At 48.4% G+C, this 17,509-nt stretch overlaps 6 protein-coding genes across 6 annotated transcripts; 2 read left to right on the plus strand and 4 right to left on the minus strand.

Moving 5' to 3' along the window:
- Positions 1–2,020: 2,020 nt before the first annotated feature.
- BDV38DRAFT_273144 (aspartate aminotransferase) lies at positions 2,021–3,587 on the plus strand (the record flags this gene model as incomplete). The annotated part of the gene is made up of 4 exons (XM_032057629.1): positions 2,021–2,278; positions 2,338–2,469; positions 2,524–3,372; positions 3,492–3,587. The coding sequence occupies 4 exons, from the start codon at positions 2,021–2,023 to the stop codon at positions 3,585–3,587; spliced, it is 1,335 nt and encodes a 444-aa protein (XP_031910989.1).
- BDV38DRAFT_145132 (putative SNARE protein (Ufe1)) lies at positions 3,536–5,209 on the minus strand. Its single transcript, XM_032051510.1, has 3 exons — positions 4,980–5,209; positions 4,110–4,876; positions 3,536–4,026 (listed from the first exon to the last, which is right to left on the minus strand). The coding sequence occupies exons 1-3, from the start codon at positions 5,100–5,102 to the stop codon at positions 3,786–3,788; spliced, it is 1,131 nt and encodes a 376-aa protein (XP_031910990.1). The 5' UTR covers positions 5,103–5,209; the 3' UTR covers positions 3,536–3,785.
- Positions 5,210–5,782: 573 nt separating this feature from the next.
- BDV38DRAFT_294928 (uncharacterized protein) lies at positions 5,783–7,408 on the minus strand. Its single transcript, XM_032062612.1, has 4 exons — positions 7,199–7,408; positions 7,025–7,143; positions 6,089–6,967; positions 5,783–6,012 (listed from the first exon to the last, which is right to left on the minus strand). The coding sequence occupies exons 1-4, from the start codon at positions 7,255–7,257 to the stop codon at positions 5,858–5,860; spliced, it is 1,212 nt and encodes a 403-aa protein (XP_031910991.1). The 5' UTR covers positions 7,258–7,408; the 3' UTR covers positions 5,783–5,857.
- Positions 7,409–8,699: 1,291 nt separating this feature from the next.
- Positions 8,700–9,721, minus strand: BDV38DRAFT_253413 (uncharacterized protein). The gene has a single exon (XM_032055233.1). It carries the CDS (start codon positions 9,656–9,658, stop codon positions 8,705–8,707), a length of 954 nt encoding a protein of 317 aa, XP_031910992.1. The 5' UTR covers positions 9,659–9,721; the 3' UTR covers positions 8,700–8,704.
- Positions 9,722–11,826: 2,105 nt separating this feature from the next.
- BDV38DRAFT_285318 (uncharacterized protein) lies at positions 11,827–14,934 on the minus strand (the record flags this gene model as incomplete). Its single annotated transcript, XM_032060466.1, has 7 exons — positions 11,827–11,849; positions 11,915–12,011; positions 12,076–12,224; positions 12,319–12,483; positions 12,644–12,723; positions 13,818–14,369; positions 14,426–14,934. The coding sequence occupies 7 exons, from the start codon at positions 14,932–14,934 to the stop codon at positions 11,827–11,829; spliced, it is 1,575 nt and encodes a 524-aa protein (XP_031910993.1).
- A 557-nt stretch (positions 14,935–15,491) lies between these two features.
- Positions 15,492–17,473, plus strand: BDV38DRAFT_285319 (HET domain-containing protein; the record flags this gene model as incomplete). Its single annotated transcript, XM_032060467.1, has 2 exons — positions 15,492–16,055; positions 16,103–17,473. The coding sequence occupies 2 exons, from the start codon at positions 15,492–15,494 to the stop codon at positions 17,471–17,473; spliced, it is 1,935 nt and encodes a 644-aa protein (XP_031910994.1).
- Between the last annotated feature and the right edge of the window lie 36 nt (positions 17,474–17,509).

Below are 17,509 nucleotides of genomic sequence, written 5' to 3' on the forward strand. Positions count from 1 at the left end.
AGGAGGATTGACTGACTGTTGAACCAAGAGATCCTATTAACTTCGGATACAAACATATCAAGAACGCCCGAGGGGTGGAGGCTCACGGCAGCTTTCTTTCGCAATCGGCGACTGAAACTTCATACTGCATGGTCAATGGTAATAAACTTTTTTAGAAGCTGAGCTCTTACGTCAGGTAACTTAAGTTGATTTCCTCTTACGTAGAAGAATCGAAGCACGCGATATACGAGGTCATCACTCTAAACATCGAGGTCGTCTCGAAGCCGACGAGTTATCTTCGGTCATTTGACCACCCTATCAGCGAACCCGCAGCCGTAGATTCCGAACAGCCCTAAACCTGAGGCTCCATACATTATGCACGTCCAAGAACCATATGACTAAACGGAGAGTGATCAGCCTGGCGGGTGACTCAGGCACCGCGATCTAGATCCCTCGTCTCGAGGGATTTAATGGTTGAACCCAGTATCGTCCGTATATAGTTACATAACAATAACCATGCAACAATAAATACTAACAGTAAGTATACAGAATGACATAAGAGTCGCATTGACATGGAAAATCGACCAGGATAATTACCACAAACACCGCCATCGTCCTTGATAACGTTGGGTTCAACGGGCAAGACCCATAAATCCTCACAGGACCCAGAAAAATCCCTATATCAGATCATACTATATCGTACCATACCGGTGAACCACGGGCATACCCCACAAGGGATACACACATGTAGCAAAATTAACCCTTTCACGGAGAATTAATTTAAAAAGGGAAAAAGAAAAGAAAAGGCCAAGAACTGATAGGCAACTGTGTCCTGGAAAAAAGGGAAAGCTGTCGCGACGATAATTATCCGGTCGGTCTGCACCCGGATTTAGTCCGAGTCATTTTCTGGAGTTGCGTTATTTTTGTCATCGGGTTTCATTTAACCGGCGGAGAAAAAGTCACGGGGACGGCTGGCGCCGGATGAAGGCTTGAGACCATTGAAGGGGAAAGGCTTTTGTTTTAGGGCCGAGGTGGTTGGTCGAAGACAAATTACGGGGTAGAGGCCGGAGATCCATGGAATTGTAGTATATCTTTTGTCACGTCAATCGCCGATTGAGGACCAATTTATTTACCATGTGGAAAATTGACTGGATTTTATGGTATAATATAATCATAGTAATTATAGTAATTCGCTAGGAGTAGAATTTCTAGAAAACACAATGCTCATTGTGCGGAGGAGTGGGGGGAAAACCAAAGTATCTGCATCGAGTAAATAATTCCATTGCTGAATGCAGAAGCTGTCAGTGATGCCAATTGTTTCCCCGCATTTGATATTGGATCGTCTGCTGTATGTATCGAATTTACAGATAGGTCGGTCAGGGAAATTTATCCCTTTCAAGTCCACTGGAATTCATCCCCCGGGGGTCAATCTTTTTCCTTGACACAAGTCCCGCGAAGAAATTGAGATTGTTTTTGTATTGTGAGATAGGGAAAGAACTCGTGATCGGAATGCCGACATGTGAATGTCGTCATGGTCGGTAACCTTCGAATCCGATTGTTCCTCGGCTGTCCAAAGAAAAAAAAAAGGTCATTCCCTCAGTCTTGTGCCATATATAAATTAAAGAAGATCGAACATCGGACGGTTCCCTGCAAGATGAACGGTTCTCTCTCTCTTTTGGATTTCGGTGTATCAATACTTTGATATCCTGCATTTTCGGAAATACTTTACTATACCCTGTACTATACGCGATTACTTTCCCTATACGAGATTTATTACCAAGATTACTATTATTATATGAGTTATATTTCCCCTCATTATTAGGTAACGGTTCTCCTCAATACCCCAACTTTTCCATTGTATTTCAATTCCTTAATTTGCCTCTGACGAATTCCTTTGGTGCCGTCGGGATTCCAGTCTCACCAAGAATTTATTTGCCCCGGTGAACGCAAGCAGCAAGCCGTGACCTCAGGTGGTGTGACCAGCGTGTTGTTTGATCAATTGATTTCTTTTGTGCCTTTTTAAAGCCCCCCCGTCGTCATCATGTCGCCTCCGTCCACCTCAGCTTCTTCTTCTTCCACCATCGCTCGTAATCGTCTCGCGTCCCTCTCCGCTCAAGTCATGGGTTCTGCCAGCCCTTCCGTATTTTCCACGTCTGTGGTCCCTGCCGCCCCCGAGGATCCGCTCTTTGGTCTGGCGCAGGCCTTCCGCAATGACCCCTCTGATAAGAAAGTCGATCTGGTTATCGGCGCCTATCGGGATAACAACGCAAAGCCGTGGATCCTCCCCGTCGTGAAAAAGGTATGTGGTGGAATTGCGCAGTTGAGACGACGAGAACCAATGGAGCTAACCCTGATCAGGCCGGTGACCTGATTCGCAATGATCCCTCCGTGAACAACGAATACCTCCCCATTAAAGGTCTCCCGGAATTCACCTCGGCCGCCCAGAAAGTGATTTTGGGATCTGACAGCCCAGCGATCCGCGAACAAAGAGTACGCTGCACCCCGGTCGGTCGTGGGTCCCACATTCGCTAACAGGTCAATTAGGTGGCCACTTTCCAGACGATCTCGGGCACAGGAGCTGTCCATCTCGGTGCCCTCTTCCTGGCCAAATTCCACCCCGCGAATCCCAAGCCCACCATCTACCTCTCCAACCCAACCTGGGCCAACCACAACCAAATCTTCACCAATGTCGGCCTCTCCCTCGCGACCTACCCCTACTTCGACGCCAAGACGAAAGGCCTCAACTTCGACGGCATGCTGAACGGCATCCGTGAGGCCCCCGCCGGCTCCGTCATCCTCCTCCACGCCTGTGCTCACAACCCGACTGGAGTCGACCTCACCCAAGACCAATGGAAACAGCTCGCTGTCGTCATGCGCGAGCGCCGCCACTTCCCCTTCTTCGATACCGCATACCAGGGCTTCGCCTCGGGCGACCTGAACCGCGACGCCTGGGCGGTGCGATACTTCATCGAGCAGGGCTTCGAGCTGTGTGTCGCGCAGTCCTTCGCGAAGAACTTCGGTCTGTACGGTCAGCGCGCGGGCGCGTTCCATTTCGTCTCGGCGCCCGGCGCGGCGGCCAAGAACGATATCGCCAATGTCGCCAGTCAGTTGGCCATCCTGCAGCGATCGGAGATTTCGAATCCCCCGGCATACGGTGCGCAAATCGCCAGCCGTGTTCTGAATGACGCCACCTTGTTCGCTGAATGGGAGGAGGACCTCCGGACGATGAGTGGGCGCATCGCGGAGATGCGTCAGGGTCTGCGTGAGCGTCTCGAGGCTAAGGGCACACCTGGCACATGGAACCATGTGACGGATCAAATCGGCATGTTCAGTTTCACAGGCTTGACTGAATCACAAGTCAAGTTGTTGCGGGAGAAGTGGCACATCTATATGGTAAGTTCACCGCTACTCATCCTCGGTGCCTCCGATGATTGGGCCGGGTATCCGGTCGGCATTTATGTCGGGACTCGGAGTCAGGCCACCAGGAACCCTCAAGCTAACCGCCATTGCAGACCAAGAACGGCCGAATCTCGATGGCCGGCCTCAACACACATAACATCGACTACTTCGCAGAGGCAGTCGACAGTGTCGTCCGGGAGACATTATAAAATTTATTTCCCTGTACCTTATTTCATTGATGCCATGTCCACTTTGTTCGTCATTCAGATAGCGGTTATATATCCCCTAAATATAGATCAAGTATCTGCATCACTCGTGAGAATTAATCAGGTAGTATAAGTACAGTATGGGAAATGACACCCCCATCAGATAACCATCTTCAACCCACACCCCAGATTAAAATAGATCTAGAAGATAAGATCCCAAACAATCAACGACGTACACAATCCAACCGTGCCCCAAAACACCGCCTGTGCCGCACTCCGCCGCTCACTCGCTTTCTTCAATTCCTTATTCCCGCGCCCGATATTCGTCTGCGTCGACGCCGCATCCGTGACGAGTTGACTAATATACTCCTCCTGCGTACCAAGATGCGACACCAGCGTCTGCTGCAGCGACGAGATCTCCAAAAGCGACTTCTCCGCATTCCTACTCCACATTAGCCCGGTCCCACCGCCACAAAACCAACCCCTACCAACACCGGGCTGGAGAAAAGGGGTGGAGAAACATACTGGACCTTACTCAAGGTATCCTCATAATACCTAACCATGGCATCATTCTCGGCCTCAAAGAGCTGCAACTGCTCCGCCGACAGCTCCTCCTCAATGGCCCTCACCTCACTCTCATCCATCCCTGCCCCTTTCAAACCCACCGTATCATCCACCCCAAACGCACCCCCCGCACCACTGCTAGCACCAGTATCCCCAACAGCAGACATACGAGTATTCGAGCCCCCAGAACCACCCTTAAACAGTACACTCCTCTCCCTCTCACTAACCCTCTCAATCCTCCTCTCCACCAACCCCCTCTGCAAAGAAACCACATCCTCCAACCCCCTCCTCAAAAACCAAATCACACTCCCCCTAACAACCTGCAAAACCCTCACCCCTTCTTCCTCCCGCACCTGCTCCTCACTCTTCCCCTCCTCACTGTCGTCATCACCAAGCGCCCCAGACCCGGAAGCCCATTTCGCAAGCACCCGTCCCGCGACCGACCGCCCGTACTTCTTCCGAAGGATACTCGTCGCCGTCTCATGCCGGAGAGTCTCAGCGCTGGAAAGTGTTGAGATGGAGTTACTTAGATCATGGAGAACGAGGGAGGTGGAGGTATCGATTTGGTCGCGATCGGTGTCGCTGAGTGGGGACGCGGCTGCTTCGTCTCCCGACTTTGGGTTTCTGGGTTTTGGGGACGAGGACTTGTGGCGAGGGGCTTTGGTGAGAGAGAGATATTGGGGGCGGATTTTTTGGAGATAGGTTGTTAGGTGTGTTATGTGTTTGTTCTGTTGTGTTTGTTAGTTTGTTGTTTGCGTTGGTTTTGGGTGTTGAATTAAGCATTGAAATAGAAATTGGATAAACTAGATCCGGGAAGGAAAATGTACGTACAATGCGGTAAGCTTCCTTCAGGAATTCATCAGCTGGTGAGGCCTTATTGTAAGTTTTGATTGGGATAGGCGGGGATTGACGTTCTAGGAGGATTGCGTTGAGGGTTGGTGTTAGGTCGGTCATTTTTCTTTTTCCCTTTCTCTTCTTTTCTCCCTCTCTCTCTCTCTTTGTTTTTTCCTTTCTTTTTAGGTCGGAGGGTTAGTGGAGGGGGGTGTTGTTTTGCGGCCTGAGTTGGATTATTGATTATGGAGTCGCAATTGGAGATGGTGTTGTTGTATGTAGAGTAAGAGTCGATAGCTGGCCGCTTGTTATCTGGTCCCGTGATTTCAGGGCTAAGTATGTATTTATGTATTTATGGTATTAGTTATTGTTTAGTTATGCGTATACCTGTACTCAATCAACTAATTTACTATAATATCTACTCCCTATTAAGCCTTATAAATAATATTATATTATTATAGACGTACAAGTTTCTCCATGCACCGATGTGATGGTTAGGAGACTGTCAGAGAATGTTGCTTCTCGCCGTGTAATCGAATACCGTAGTAGTCATTCGTGACACGCACTAGGTACTACATGGCCATAACATGAGATTCTTTAGGATTGTAGATAAGGTGCATACAGGCCTAGCGAGACATTCCACTACAAGGTTAATTATAATTAATCTTGTGATCCTTGCTACACATTCATCGACCATCGACTGCTATTTAATATGTTGTTTAAACAATACGCCTGGGTTAGCACCTTGGAACTTGAAGTCTTGGGCAACATCGTCAAAACATATATGTAATAATAGTAGGGCTTTATAAACAACTACGAACCATATCATATTCCTTGCGCCCTTCAAACCATCTTGTTTTCAATCGCCATGTATTGTATCATCCATTCTTTTGAAGATGCCTCAGCATTGCCTCCCCCCACGACGCAGAGAAAGGTACGCCTCCTATTCCATGTTGCCGAGCATATATCACCCTGGCCTCCCTGCTCGAGTCAAGGCCTCTCGATTTCATCAAGTCGACATGGGAAAGAGGATCTAGCCGAATATCAGTTAGCAACATTCGGCTATATACTTAAAGGTATAGGAAAAAAAAAGGACGCCGGGAACTCACCTCCACCTCCTCTATATGGATCGCCACTAACCATGCTCGGTCTTGAACCCGTGCCTCTGGCTACACTGCCAAGGTTAATATTGCGGAAGCACCAGCTGAGTCCCTCAAGAAGCACTTGGGTAGCAGAAGTCGCAGGCGGCGGGGTCGCTGTTTGTTCTTGGGTTGTATTACTAGATGTATGTGCGGCCAGCGGGGGTACCGGGTTCGAGGCATCTGTATGCGAAGAGGCATTTTGGCTCGGTCGTGCTGCTGCGTGTGCGCTTGTGGTAAACTGCGACGGAGCAGGAGTAGGTAGCCCAAGCAATCTCCCCGCGTCCGTTTCGTGGATGGGCACATTAGCATCCAGTTCCGCTTCGATCCTCGAAGCGACAATACTCGGATTGCTATAATTCCTTGTAACCATCTCCTTCGCATGGCGCGCAATCTGTTCGCGGTTGATAAACCAATCAATAATCACACCTCTATCTCCACCAGCGCCGTTGTAGTCCCAGCCGTGTTGATATGTCTTCAACCCGCGCACATTAACACCATCCTCCCATCTGCGCCGAAGGGACGCAAGGCGATGGCTGTAAGATGCCGCCTGTCCCGGCGTCGCGGTCCAGAAGGTTGTTATAAACGTGACGCGGGGAATGTACTGCAGCCCACTCAAGGCACGGATGAACTGGATCAACTTTCGGTCAAAGTCATCGAACCGTTCTTGGGGGATGCAGGTGAGATATAGGAAACCGGTAATGCGGGCGAAGGGGCGGATGGATTGCACACCGCGTATGATTTCACGGAATGCCCTCTCCTCGGCGTTGGGGTCGAAGCCCGGTGTATCCATGACGAAGTAGGGTTTGTCGTTGATGATAGCTTTGCAGAGTTGGATGGTCGTTGTGACTGTGGCCGGCTCATAAGTCTCAGAACAAGGGAAGTATCTGAAGGAAGTAAGCTCACCGGAGTCAACACTCTGTTGTGAGTAACCATTGAGACCAGATAGGTCCTCTAGAAGAGATGATTTCCCGGACCCAGTTCGTCCGAGAATGATCAGTACGTCAGAAGGGATTTTGGTCTCTCTGCTCTCGGTCAGTTAGATGAGTTATATGAGTCAACAGGAGACGGGACACTAACGTAAAGTGAACCTCCAGCTCTGCGAGACACTCTCTGGTTCGTTCAGCCACGGACGCCATGGATGGTTTGATACTGGGTGTAGTGTAAAGTAGTACGAAGCACGGTAGATGAGAAAAGGGAACTTCAATATTGGCGGCAGTATTGACATTTTGCGCCGCATTTGAAGAGCCTTATATAGAGTGTGGTATCATCCATCATTCCCAATAAACACAGCCTTCTCTTAAACCCATGTCCCGTTTGGCAGGGCGCAGCGGCGACGAAGTGCACCCGCCGGGGGGGGGGGGGGGGGGGTTGTACACAGTTGTCGTTATGAACCAATAGTTCGTACAAAGAAGGCTAATTCAGATGGTATTGGACCATGACGTGACCCTTAGGCTATTTTGGATCTTTGAGGCTAAACCTTGGCGTTGAATCGTTGGCATCTATGATTCACTATAGCTGCGCCCTTTCATGGATCATAGTTTGTTCATGGCGGCGCTGCCTTCAATCGTTGGTTTGAACGATGGAGATTTAATCCAAGTATAGACAAGGCAGTCCCCTATGAAATCCATTGATTGGAGTCAAATGCAGCCTTGGCTTCAATCAAAATTCTGCGTCTCTTGCGCCGTATCAGACCAGCTAGTTCTGGTGAGATTCACTGGACAAGGCTGCTCTGTAAGTGAACGGGGGCAGAAGGTTAGCCGCCGATGGGGCGATGAATTGATTATAGTAGAACTCTGCCACACATACATAATACTTTGTTAGCTGGCGTACGGCCCGGCGTCAAATAAAACAACAGAACTATTCTGTAAGGGCCAATGAATTACATGTTCGAGAGAGCGTTGCAGGCTTTAAAGGCTGACTTTCAGGTCAAAGCACCGAACCACTCATAACCGATTTTCGAACAAGGCTTTCGGCTTGCCAGGCATATCAATACCTGGGAAATAGTGAAAGGCTTGTCCGCAGAATTATCACCCGTGTTAACTGGATGTCAGGCAATTAGTTGCAGGAAAGGTCGCCGAAAAGATCCATTTCTTTTGGGGAGAATCCGATAGACGCGTAGGGAACGCTTGGGAGGTCAGTCAGAATCGTCTGAACGACCTGTTCCGTAGTACTGGACGATAGAAGCTCCTCCTCTGGAAAATGCTGGCGCTTAGGACACACGAATAAGCATATACATTCAACTATACCGCTAATTATTTGGCATTAGCTCGCAACCCTCTCTACGGTACAGAGCCTTATACCCGAGGATTACATTGTCATACTAGCAGGTGCCTGCAGGAGCGGGCCAGGACGCTGACTGCCTACGCTTGATTTCGAATGCTCATGATATAATACTGGAATAGCAATTGGCGAAGAGGCTAGAAGAACCAGATACAGCATAGAAAGCCATTAATGTGGACAACGTGATAGACAACAAACGACTGAGAGCAATACAAGCCAATTCCCGGGCTTGGTAAGAGTCTTCTTGAGCATAGGACAAACGCTATGGCACCCCCAAAGACGCTTGTTCCAAGCCAACGCACACTATCCCTCTCTCTGGACCAGTATGGAATCATCCCCTAGGACGCAAAGATCCCCACGATTAGCGTCCTCGTAAACAGCGGCGCCGGCCACAGCACTCCAAGAAGCTACTCCTCCCGACCAGAGCGGCAGCATGGCTGCCTCTGCAAGGGGAGCGCAGGGAGGGAATGCCACAGCAGCACAACCAGCTGCCATGAAGCCAATACAGCACCCAGCGAAGCTAAGAGCTCCGGCCTGCACAATGGTATTTCTCCTCTCTCCCAAGACTCCGATACATTGCAGATGTAACTCCGTTGGTTTCGAGCAGAGATTAAACCAGACGAGGTCCACACTGCGATGCCGCTGGCCCGTGATAGTAAGCGGAAGAAGGCTCTCGTGGAATATGACAGGGTGATCCAGAACATAAGGCTCGTGAGTTGGAACGAGGAGATGAAACTGCGCCGTGCGTCCATGGGACGTAGTTTGAATGAGTGTCCTCCTGTCGGCTCTCATCCGCATACAGATCGTATCAAGCTCATGATGGCACCCGCCAAACTCAGAACCAAGAGGGAAAGCTCGGTTCTTCGCTTCAAAGACTGGATACCAGTCTGTATCCCGGTTCCAGACGTAGAAGTAGTGCCGCCGTTGATCACCGCTCTTCGTGCGGGCGTTTGCAACTCGGAGCATCTCGTACTCCACAAAACGATAAACATGCGCACCGAAGCCCTCCTGTTCCCATCCCTGGATCTTTGCCATGTTGGTAATCGTAAGCTCGCGTTGAATACCCTGTAGGCTTGACCCGACTCGATCAATCGCCTGCTTGACCGCAAGCAGGGCCACGGGGATCGCGACCAGCGCCTCGGCCTGGAACATGGCGATGAACTCGGGAGAGGAATTGAACGCGCCTGGAATAATACGAACGTTATTCGACTCGATGCTGTTCAAGAAGCTCGGTATTGCGTTCTTCGCTTGTTTCATGGCCTCCTCGTGTCCCAGATTCGACGACCGTCCGCTGTTGTATTGTACCCATGCCCGTAACGCGGCAATGACGGCTTCCGAACCGTGCCGTTGGATAAGCACGGCAGCAGCCTCCCTCGTGAGACTCGCAATTATTAAACCAGCTCCGGGATCCATGTTGGTATGGGTGATTGATAGTAGGAAAAAGAACGTAGGAATTGGTGTCACTTTCAATGCCGTGAAACCCGGGAAATGGAGCAAAGATACTGAAGGTGGAAGGCTAATATGAGACACAAGGCCTTAACGTACTTGAGGTAGTTGCATTCTGGTTCCGCCATGGTGATGTTGCTGAGCGTCTGTTGTTGTGTGCGTGCAGGGAGGGCGGCTATTCTTCAAGCTGCGAGGCTGTGACCTCTGCAGCAGCCAACACCTGAGCGACTACTCAAACATAAACCATGCACTATGAGCCAACCAACCTGTTCACACTATATGTATCCTGGGAATATATACACCCCTGGTCACAAACAATTGGAACGTGGCTCGCGAACAGTGTTCATCCAAACGCTGTGGCTGGGTACCCACAATCCACCCAGGCAAAGCAATCCTGGTCAGTGAGAAAACAAAACCAAGAAAAAGCCTGACTAAAAGTGGGCTGACTCTCTCGTGTTTAAGGGAGAGCGTTCAATCAACCCTGGCTCTGCAAGCTGACATCGCCTAGTCACCATCTGTAACGCTGGAGATTAGTTCCCTTTACTAGGCGCGCAATAACGCCGAGTGTAGTAGGACATTGCGCAGGTCACTGTGATCTTTAACACTTCGGGCGTGCCGCTAGCTTGATTGCTATTAGAGAGGCCTGCTCTTTGAGTTGCATCTAGGTCTCTCCGCCTGCAACATACCCATACCGATGCCCTGAGTGCATTACCAACACAGCCAGCCAAAACACACGGGAAACTCTGCAAAGAACCCCTCGTGGCGCTTTACAGTTCCCACGTTGAGTAGAGCCTTTCCTGTTTCGTCTCTCTGTGTGGGAAGGTCAGACAACTAAGTGTTTTTGCATCGCAATCTATCGTGTGAGAGGCCGGTGTTTTGCGTCGGTAGGGACAAGTAGCATGGAGTAAGCAAGCATGCTGCCTATCTTGATACCGGCTGACTACCCCGATTTCAGAACTTTAGGGGGCTATGAATAATAGGACACCTGTGACAAGTGTACAACTGGAAAAGATCATGCAAGCCCCTCACTAATGGAATATCAAATATTCCACACCGAAGGTACCAACAATATCTTGAAGTCTGACTTCGCTGCGGATGTACTTGCTCAAAGTGGCGTTCTGAACACGATTGATCCGTGCCAAAGCCGTGATCTGGCGCCGAAATCCCAGATACCTCCAGTCAACAGAGCTCCCGAGCAGAAGAGGTTGCGTATCATGCCTATTAGGACTTTGCTATAGACTCTATAGGGTCTGGCCTTGCAAATCAGCTTAGGATGGGGTACTTTGGTGGGTTATAGGGCCCATGAATTCCAAGGGCTTCAGCCGAAGTAATGGTACGAGCCATAGAGGGTTCACTGTCAGGAACGGCCCAGGCCTCAGGGTTTCCCCCGAGCAGTTATGGTTCCACCAGTGAGTGGTCTAGATTCACCGGGTACGAACGGGCGCTTTTCCTTCAGTAAGAACTTAACCCTAAAATCATGTGATTGCGCAGTGAGCGAAGTTTGAACATTTTCTTAGCTACTGGGTTCTGAAGGGGAGTAAACTTGGGAAATCAGTCATACAGTACCTCAGTCTGTAGATAACAAGCACCACATTAATAGAACTATATCCCAGCAACTTCTTACGGACTTCAATAAGACGGATAACACAAAGGAGGATTATAAAGGCACCACTCACTACCCTCCTTAACCTGATGGACGAGAAATGGGTACAGTAGGCCTAACCCTTCAATTTCTCATCCAAATATCCGCTTTATTGCTTTTCTAACACAACATTAAGGGCGTCTCTTAGCCTGAAACGCTACTCCGTTGTATTGGCATATTACAACGCGAGTGTTTTGTATCCAGCCAATTCACTATACAAAACATAAGGGGGATTAGGTGGACGCTGACTCCAATGGTCAAATGCCATCTCCTCAACCCGAACGCCAACATTGACTTGAGGACAGAGCAGCGGCCTCTACTGTGTCATTTGCGGCGTCTAGTCTACCGCTTTGATAACAGCTGATAAAGCATGTTAGCCTCTGTAAATCAGTTGTGCAGAGGTAAGAAAACCTCAGGAAACATACCGCAACCCAAGCGGGCCCCTGAATTACCATTCTTTTTTGAATTTTCGTTGCCTCCTCTACCAAGGTCGTCCTTACCCGCGTGAATAACTATTGCTCTCTATTTTCTCCATATTAGCTCGGATGGATGATGATAAGTCCCTATATCTAGACTTTTTACTTACATCCAACACAGAGTATGGACCATCAAGCTTAGCAACATGATCCGTTAAACTAAGCAAATACGGGTCACTGGTAACGTCAATATTTCCAAAGTCACCAACGTGGCGCACTTCATCATCGGGGGCTCCGTGGTCTTGGTTGGTTGGATTGTCTAGTTATATTTATTCAGTAAGTGATCCCAGGGAGGCTCTTACTTTTCTTCTACTGCAGCCATTACAGGGGGTTTAGATCGGTGACAGACATACAGTGATCACCCGCGTCAAGACATCCGTTGCCGGTTTTTCCAAACTCATGGATATGAATCCCGTGGCTTCCAAGTGGGATATTGCTCAATTTGCCGTCAATCTGAAGTGTGTCTTTGGACTGCTCCAAGACTAGAGTCCCCTGAATTGCACCTTCGAATTCCGCGGCTTATCAATCGATGAAGTTAGCATTGGTCATATATAGAGCTACGGTAGAGGGGACTATTATAGAAGAAGACGAGGGGGGCATATCCCGTAGATAAGAAAAACTCTCATCTAACAATGTACACCAACGGGGGGACGGTGAGGTCGTTGGAGGGATACATACTAGCGCGCAGGAGGTGGGATGACCTGGCCAGGACAGCAGGCAAAATGTAAAAGATAGGAAATCGCATATTGAAGATGGAGCTATATTATAAGTTATAAGTGATTAAGTAATAAGGTCGAAAAATAACAAATACAAATCTGGGTGAGAGATAGTGGTTTCTTCGAGGCAAAATTGGGCTTTTGATATCAAGATGGAAGGGACCCTTTTATCATGGCCGCTGATCAACTACCGGCGATCGTATGAGTAGTTCTTCCTCGTATTTTTGGCTGGTACTGTATGGATATTAACCAAGGTTCTGATAGTTGTCGTTGAGTCAGATGTTCGTGGAGTTACACCCCAAGACTAGGTTTATTTCCAGTTGAAGCTAACCACTAGGCTGTCCTTTCTGGTGCCACTGCATGGTGATCTTTAAACTATCTAGTGGGGCCCTAGCATAAATATAATGTGACGTCCCAAAACGATCTCGCGAATGATCTCGACCAAAGTCAGTGGAAGATTTAAGGTTTTTGCGAGACACGCATAAATGACGTGTGCCTTTTCATTACAATTTCCGCATAAGTCAAATCCGCTCGTGCGAAAACTAATGTGGAAGGACACAGTAAGCCAGGCCAATGAATATCCGCTGTAAGTTGAATTTTGGCGATCTTCCAAGGTGGAGATCGATAGCTTGCACTTCGTACCAAATGATGGGATATCAGGAATATCACACGTTATGCAGACTGACAGAGTTCAATAGTTCAATAGTGTTTCGATCCCACAGGCCACTGATGGAAGCCCTAATCATTCTCCTTCCCCACTACCAAGAGAGTCAAGATGATTTATTAAGCCACTAGCTCTTAGCTAGTAGCTACTGTGACTCTTAGTAGGATACATATAGAATATAACTACAGGTACACTGATGAGGCATCTTCAGTTGCGTGGCTACAGCTGCTTGTATAGCAAATAAAAAGTGGGCATAATTAGGGTGCATCTCGAAGATTGAAATTTTCTTATCATGGTTTTCATAATCTTATTATCCAAGTTTGATAACCATCCACTGTGAATAGCTCCAGTTCTAGATCAGACACAGGGCATGGTACAGTTAGAGCAAAGCCAGTCATCAGATAATTCCGAAAGGCTAGTAGAATATCTGCCCAGCATTCTTGAGAACGACTATGCAAGTTGAAGGACCAACCCTTCCTTGATCGATTTGATCATATCCGCAGTAAGCGGATCTTTCGTGGTGAAACTTGCTCTTTTCCGCTCTGCACTAGAATAGGTGGTGATGTCGAGACGGTCACCACCGATGGCTGTCCTGGGACGGCCGCCGTAGGGGGCAACTGCGTTTCTTTTGTATGCCTTGAATGCCGTGCCCCATTCCCAGGGGTCTTTTGGGGCGGTGGGAAGCTCGACGTTCTCCTGTTCTGACAATTCTTCACCCTCAGCAATTATCTCGTCGATATTGGACGGTCCGCGCATGGTGATATTGCCTTTGCGGGCATAGGCGAGCAGATAGGGAATGAAATTCTGTCCGTGATACGACTTCGCTTTCGACTTCTTAATGTTAATGAAACCATCAGACCGCAAAGTGTTGGCTTCACTGGCAATCAACCCCATTATCAAACCAATATTGTGGACATCAGAGTGTGCCTCCAATTGGCCTTCCTTCTGGAGCTCAGCGAGCATGGCGAGGAACATCTGTTCAAGCAGGAGTGAAGTTTGCCGGAATAGATCCCCATCATCAATCCTATTCAGTGGATGAATTAGTACGCACCCTCAATCTAAGATAATGGATAAGCTTACATCACCATAGGTGCGAGGAAGTCACCACTAAGCAGCCAGGCTAGGGCTTCAATCACGGCCCACTGCTGCTGCCATTTGCCCGAGGCTTCCTCGAAATCGAGCATCATATTCTGTACGACTTCAATCGCACCATAACCGGAGTGGTCGTTGAAAGTGTACATCGAAAAGGCTTCCGGGTCTCGCAGATCCAACATGATACGATAAGTGATCATTTTATCCAATCCAGCTCTAGAAAATATCCAGGGGTGATCAGGGTAGTCGGTCGCAGGCTTGTAACACCGACAGGTTTTACCCCCGTCACACTCAGGTTCATTGTTGTCTCCATCTTCGGTGACATCTTCGTCTTCTTCATCATCGTCATTAGCGCCAGGGCGTTTGCAGATGCACACATATTCGTATACATTTGGTTTTTCTTTCAGGAACTTTTGATATGCGACATCGGCGTTGGCGGAGCCCGAAACCGCAGACCAGCGCTTGTTTCGAGGTATAGAAAGGGTTCCTGTAGGCATCTTTGTAGTGTGAGTGAAAGAAGTTGAAGTAGGAGTATAGATGTACCTGTAGTACTAGTAATGGCGTCGACGCGACGCGAGAAACCCGCGATTTGAGCCGCTATCCTGAAACCGGTAGCAGCCCATACCGCACTGGGGTTAGTACAATTCTCACAGGCAGTCCGCGGTCCAATGGGAGCCGTTTCTAGTACCCCGCTAGCTGTCACCTGTTGCTCTGCAGTTGTCCCGAAGAGGAATGTGTGAGCACTATCTAGGTAGGTACTAGTAGGCACCACACATCACTAACTATATCAGGTTAGGAGCGGTACCTGGCTGGGAGATTTCTTAGTACTGCTCAGCCTGATTGGGCTTAAGCACATGATCGCTCGTACTGCACTTTACTAACTGGCCTATGATCGGGTTACCCCGCCGTGAAGCTAGACCAACTCAACTCCTTCCGTGGCAGTTTTACCTCATCATGAGGAAGGTCCACATTCATTCATCCTTGATTGTAGCGTAAGGAGCTTGAAGTGTACGCTCAGGGTATACCCTGAACATCAGCCTTCCTTTTTGTTACTATGCCCTTGTTTACTTATCCACCACTTCCGTTAGAGCCCGGTGCTACTCGTATGATCCACATTTTACCACATACAGAGCATAGCGCCCCAGTTAAATGTAGGCTGTCTGACTACGTTATATCGGAAAGGGGTGGTACGCAGCACCTTTACGAAGCATTGTCCTATGTATGGGCCAATGATGAAGATGATGTCATAAAATCTCACCGGATTGAGCTAAATAACCATATTTTTTATGTCACCCCCAACCTCCATGCGGCACTTGTTAACCTGCGGAACCACCATTTTGACCGAGTGTTGTGGGTTGACGCCATTTGTATCAACCAGGATGATATCGCAGAAAAGAGCAAACAGATCCCGCTTATGCGAAAAATCTATGCTCAAGCTGATCGTGTCATCATCTGGCTTGGGGAGGCCTTCGAGGATGGCGATACAGCGTTGGAATATATACGATCCCTTGCAGAAGACAAGGCGCAAAATGAGCGATGCTTAGATGGTCGGCACTCGAAAAGAGTTAGTGATGCCTGCATAAAGTTGCTTCAGCGAAAGTGGTTTCGCCGTATCTGGGTAAGAGAGGGCTTGCGAAGCATGGTAGTCATTACTAACTAGAGCAGGTGCTTCAGGAAGCTGGGGCCGCACGGTGTATCTCGATCATGTGTGGTTCTGTTCAAATAAATGGACATGCCTTTTGTGATGGCATCGAAGAGTTGGACCTTCCTTTGCCAATGATAATCTATTCAGTGCTCCATCTTATCAGAGGTGCAAATTTTCGTTCCAAGCAGCATTTTGATCCTCAAGGCAGCCGCTCCATAGGCGAACTGATTGATATGTATCGATTTCACGAGTCTTCGAATAACCATGACAAAATATACGCATTGCTAGGCCTAAGTGCTGAGAGCCTAAGAGCACCTGCTCTAGAACTAAGCTACAGCATTCCATGGTATCAAGTCTTCAAGCACATCATTAAATATATTCTCTCTGGGGAATGCTTGGTGGAGACTTGGCCTGGTATAGACACTGCAGTAATCAAGAGTAAAGCATTGATTTTGGGTTTGGTTGTCTCTGTTAACGAGGAAGTCTCGAAGAATAGCATGCAGCTTGCGAAGGTTTTCTTGTTCCGTGCTGCACGTTCACTAGGCTATGAAGAACATTGGGCAGTTCAACCCTCTGCCAAGCCGATCCAGGAAGGAGACATCATTTTCCTGCTTGAGGGGGCTTCTAAGCCAAGTGTTCTTAGAATGCGCAGAACTCATTTTATAATGATTACAACGACTGTGGTACAGGAACGAAATAAAGAGCTGCAGGGCCTGGACTTGGAAAATCTTTTACGAGATGGTCCAAGCGGAAATTCAATATACAATGTTCTTCTCACCTGGAAAATACCTTTGGCTAAGAATACCTCAGGCCTACTAAAGGACGGAGAAGAGTGCGCTAGTGCGAAAGCAAAATATCAAGAAGAGCCTCCAGAGAGGCGACAACGATTGATCGACATGGCTAGGGTCTTGAATGACATTGCTCTGGAGCTCCTTCAATCAGAAGACACCGAAAGAGCAGTAAAATGTCTGTTCTCCAAGGAGGTTCTAGGGATTCCGATTAGCGAAGAGGTTGTCAAAGCAGTCGCAGCGAACGGATATTATGGCCATAGAATTATGGAGCATCTTTTACAGCAGCGGGGAGAACGCCTTCTGATATCTGAAGAAGTTGTCAAAGCAGCTGCAGAAAAAAGAGGATTTGATGGTCCTGAAACTATAGAGATCCTTTTACAATACCGAGGGCAGAGTCTCCCTATTACTGAGAAAGTGCTTAAGGCAGCAGCAGGAAATATGAAATATGGGTATCAAATAATCGAACTTCTTCACTCTCAAGGTATAAGTATCCCTATCTCTAACGAAGTGATGATGGCAGCAGCAGACAACCAAGGACGCAATAGGTTTCAAATCATAGAGCTTCTTCAACGACAGAGGAAAAAATATGCCACTCTCTGAAGGAGTCTTCAAGATAGCGGCAAAGAACAATACGCT

This window comes from Aspergillus pseudotamarii (assembly GCF_009193445.1).
Source record: "Aspergillus pseudotamarii strain CBS 117625 unplaced genomic scaffold BDV38scaffold_48, whole genome shotgun sequence".
In the NCBI taxonomy this organism is placed as follows: Eukaryota; Fungi; Ascomycota; class Eurotiomycetes; order Eurotiales; family Aspergillaceae; genus Aspergillus; species Aspergillus pseudotamarii.

Excerpts from the sequence above, each read along its gene's own strand:
- BDV38DRAFT_145132 (XM_032051510.1), bottom strand. The coding sequence starts at position 5,102 with ATGACCGACCTAACACCAACCCTCAACGCAATCCTCCTAGAACGTCAA. Across the intron at positions 4,877-4,979 it reads TGAAGGAAGCTTACCGCATT|AACAAACACATAACACACCT; the intron begins GTACGTACATTT and ends CAAACACAACAG. Across the intron at positions 4,027-4,109 it reads GATACCTTGAGTAAGGTCCA|GAATGCGGAGAAGTCGCTTT; the intron begins GTATGTTTCTCC and ends AATGTGGAGTAG.
- BDV38DRAFT_294928 (XM_032062612.1), bottom strand. The coding sequence starts at position 7,257 with ATGGCGTCCGTGGCTGAACGAACCAGAGAGTGTCTCGCAGAGCTGGAG. Across the intron at positions 7,144-7,198 it reads GAGCTGGAGGTTCACTTTAC|AGAGACCAAAATCCCTTCTG; the intron begins GTTAGTGTCCCG and ends GACCGAGAGCAG. Across the intron at positions 6,013-6,088 it reads TCCATATAGAGGAGGTGGAG|ATCCTCTTTCCCATGTCGAC; the intron begins GTGAGTTCCCGG and ends ATATTCGGCTAG.
- BDV38DRAFT_253413 (XM_032055233.1), bottom strand. The coding sequence starts at position 9,658 with ATGAAACAAGCGAAGAACGCAATACCGAGCTTCTTGAACAGCATCGAG.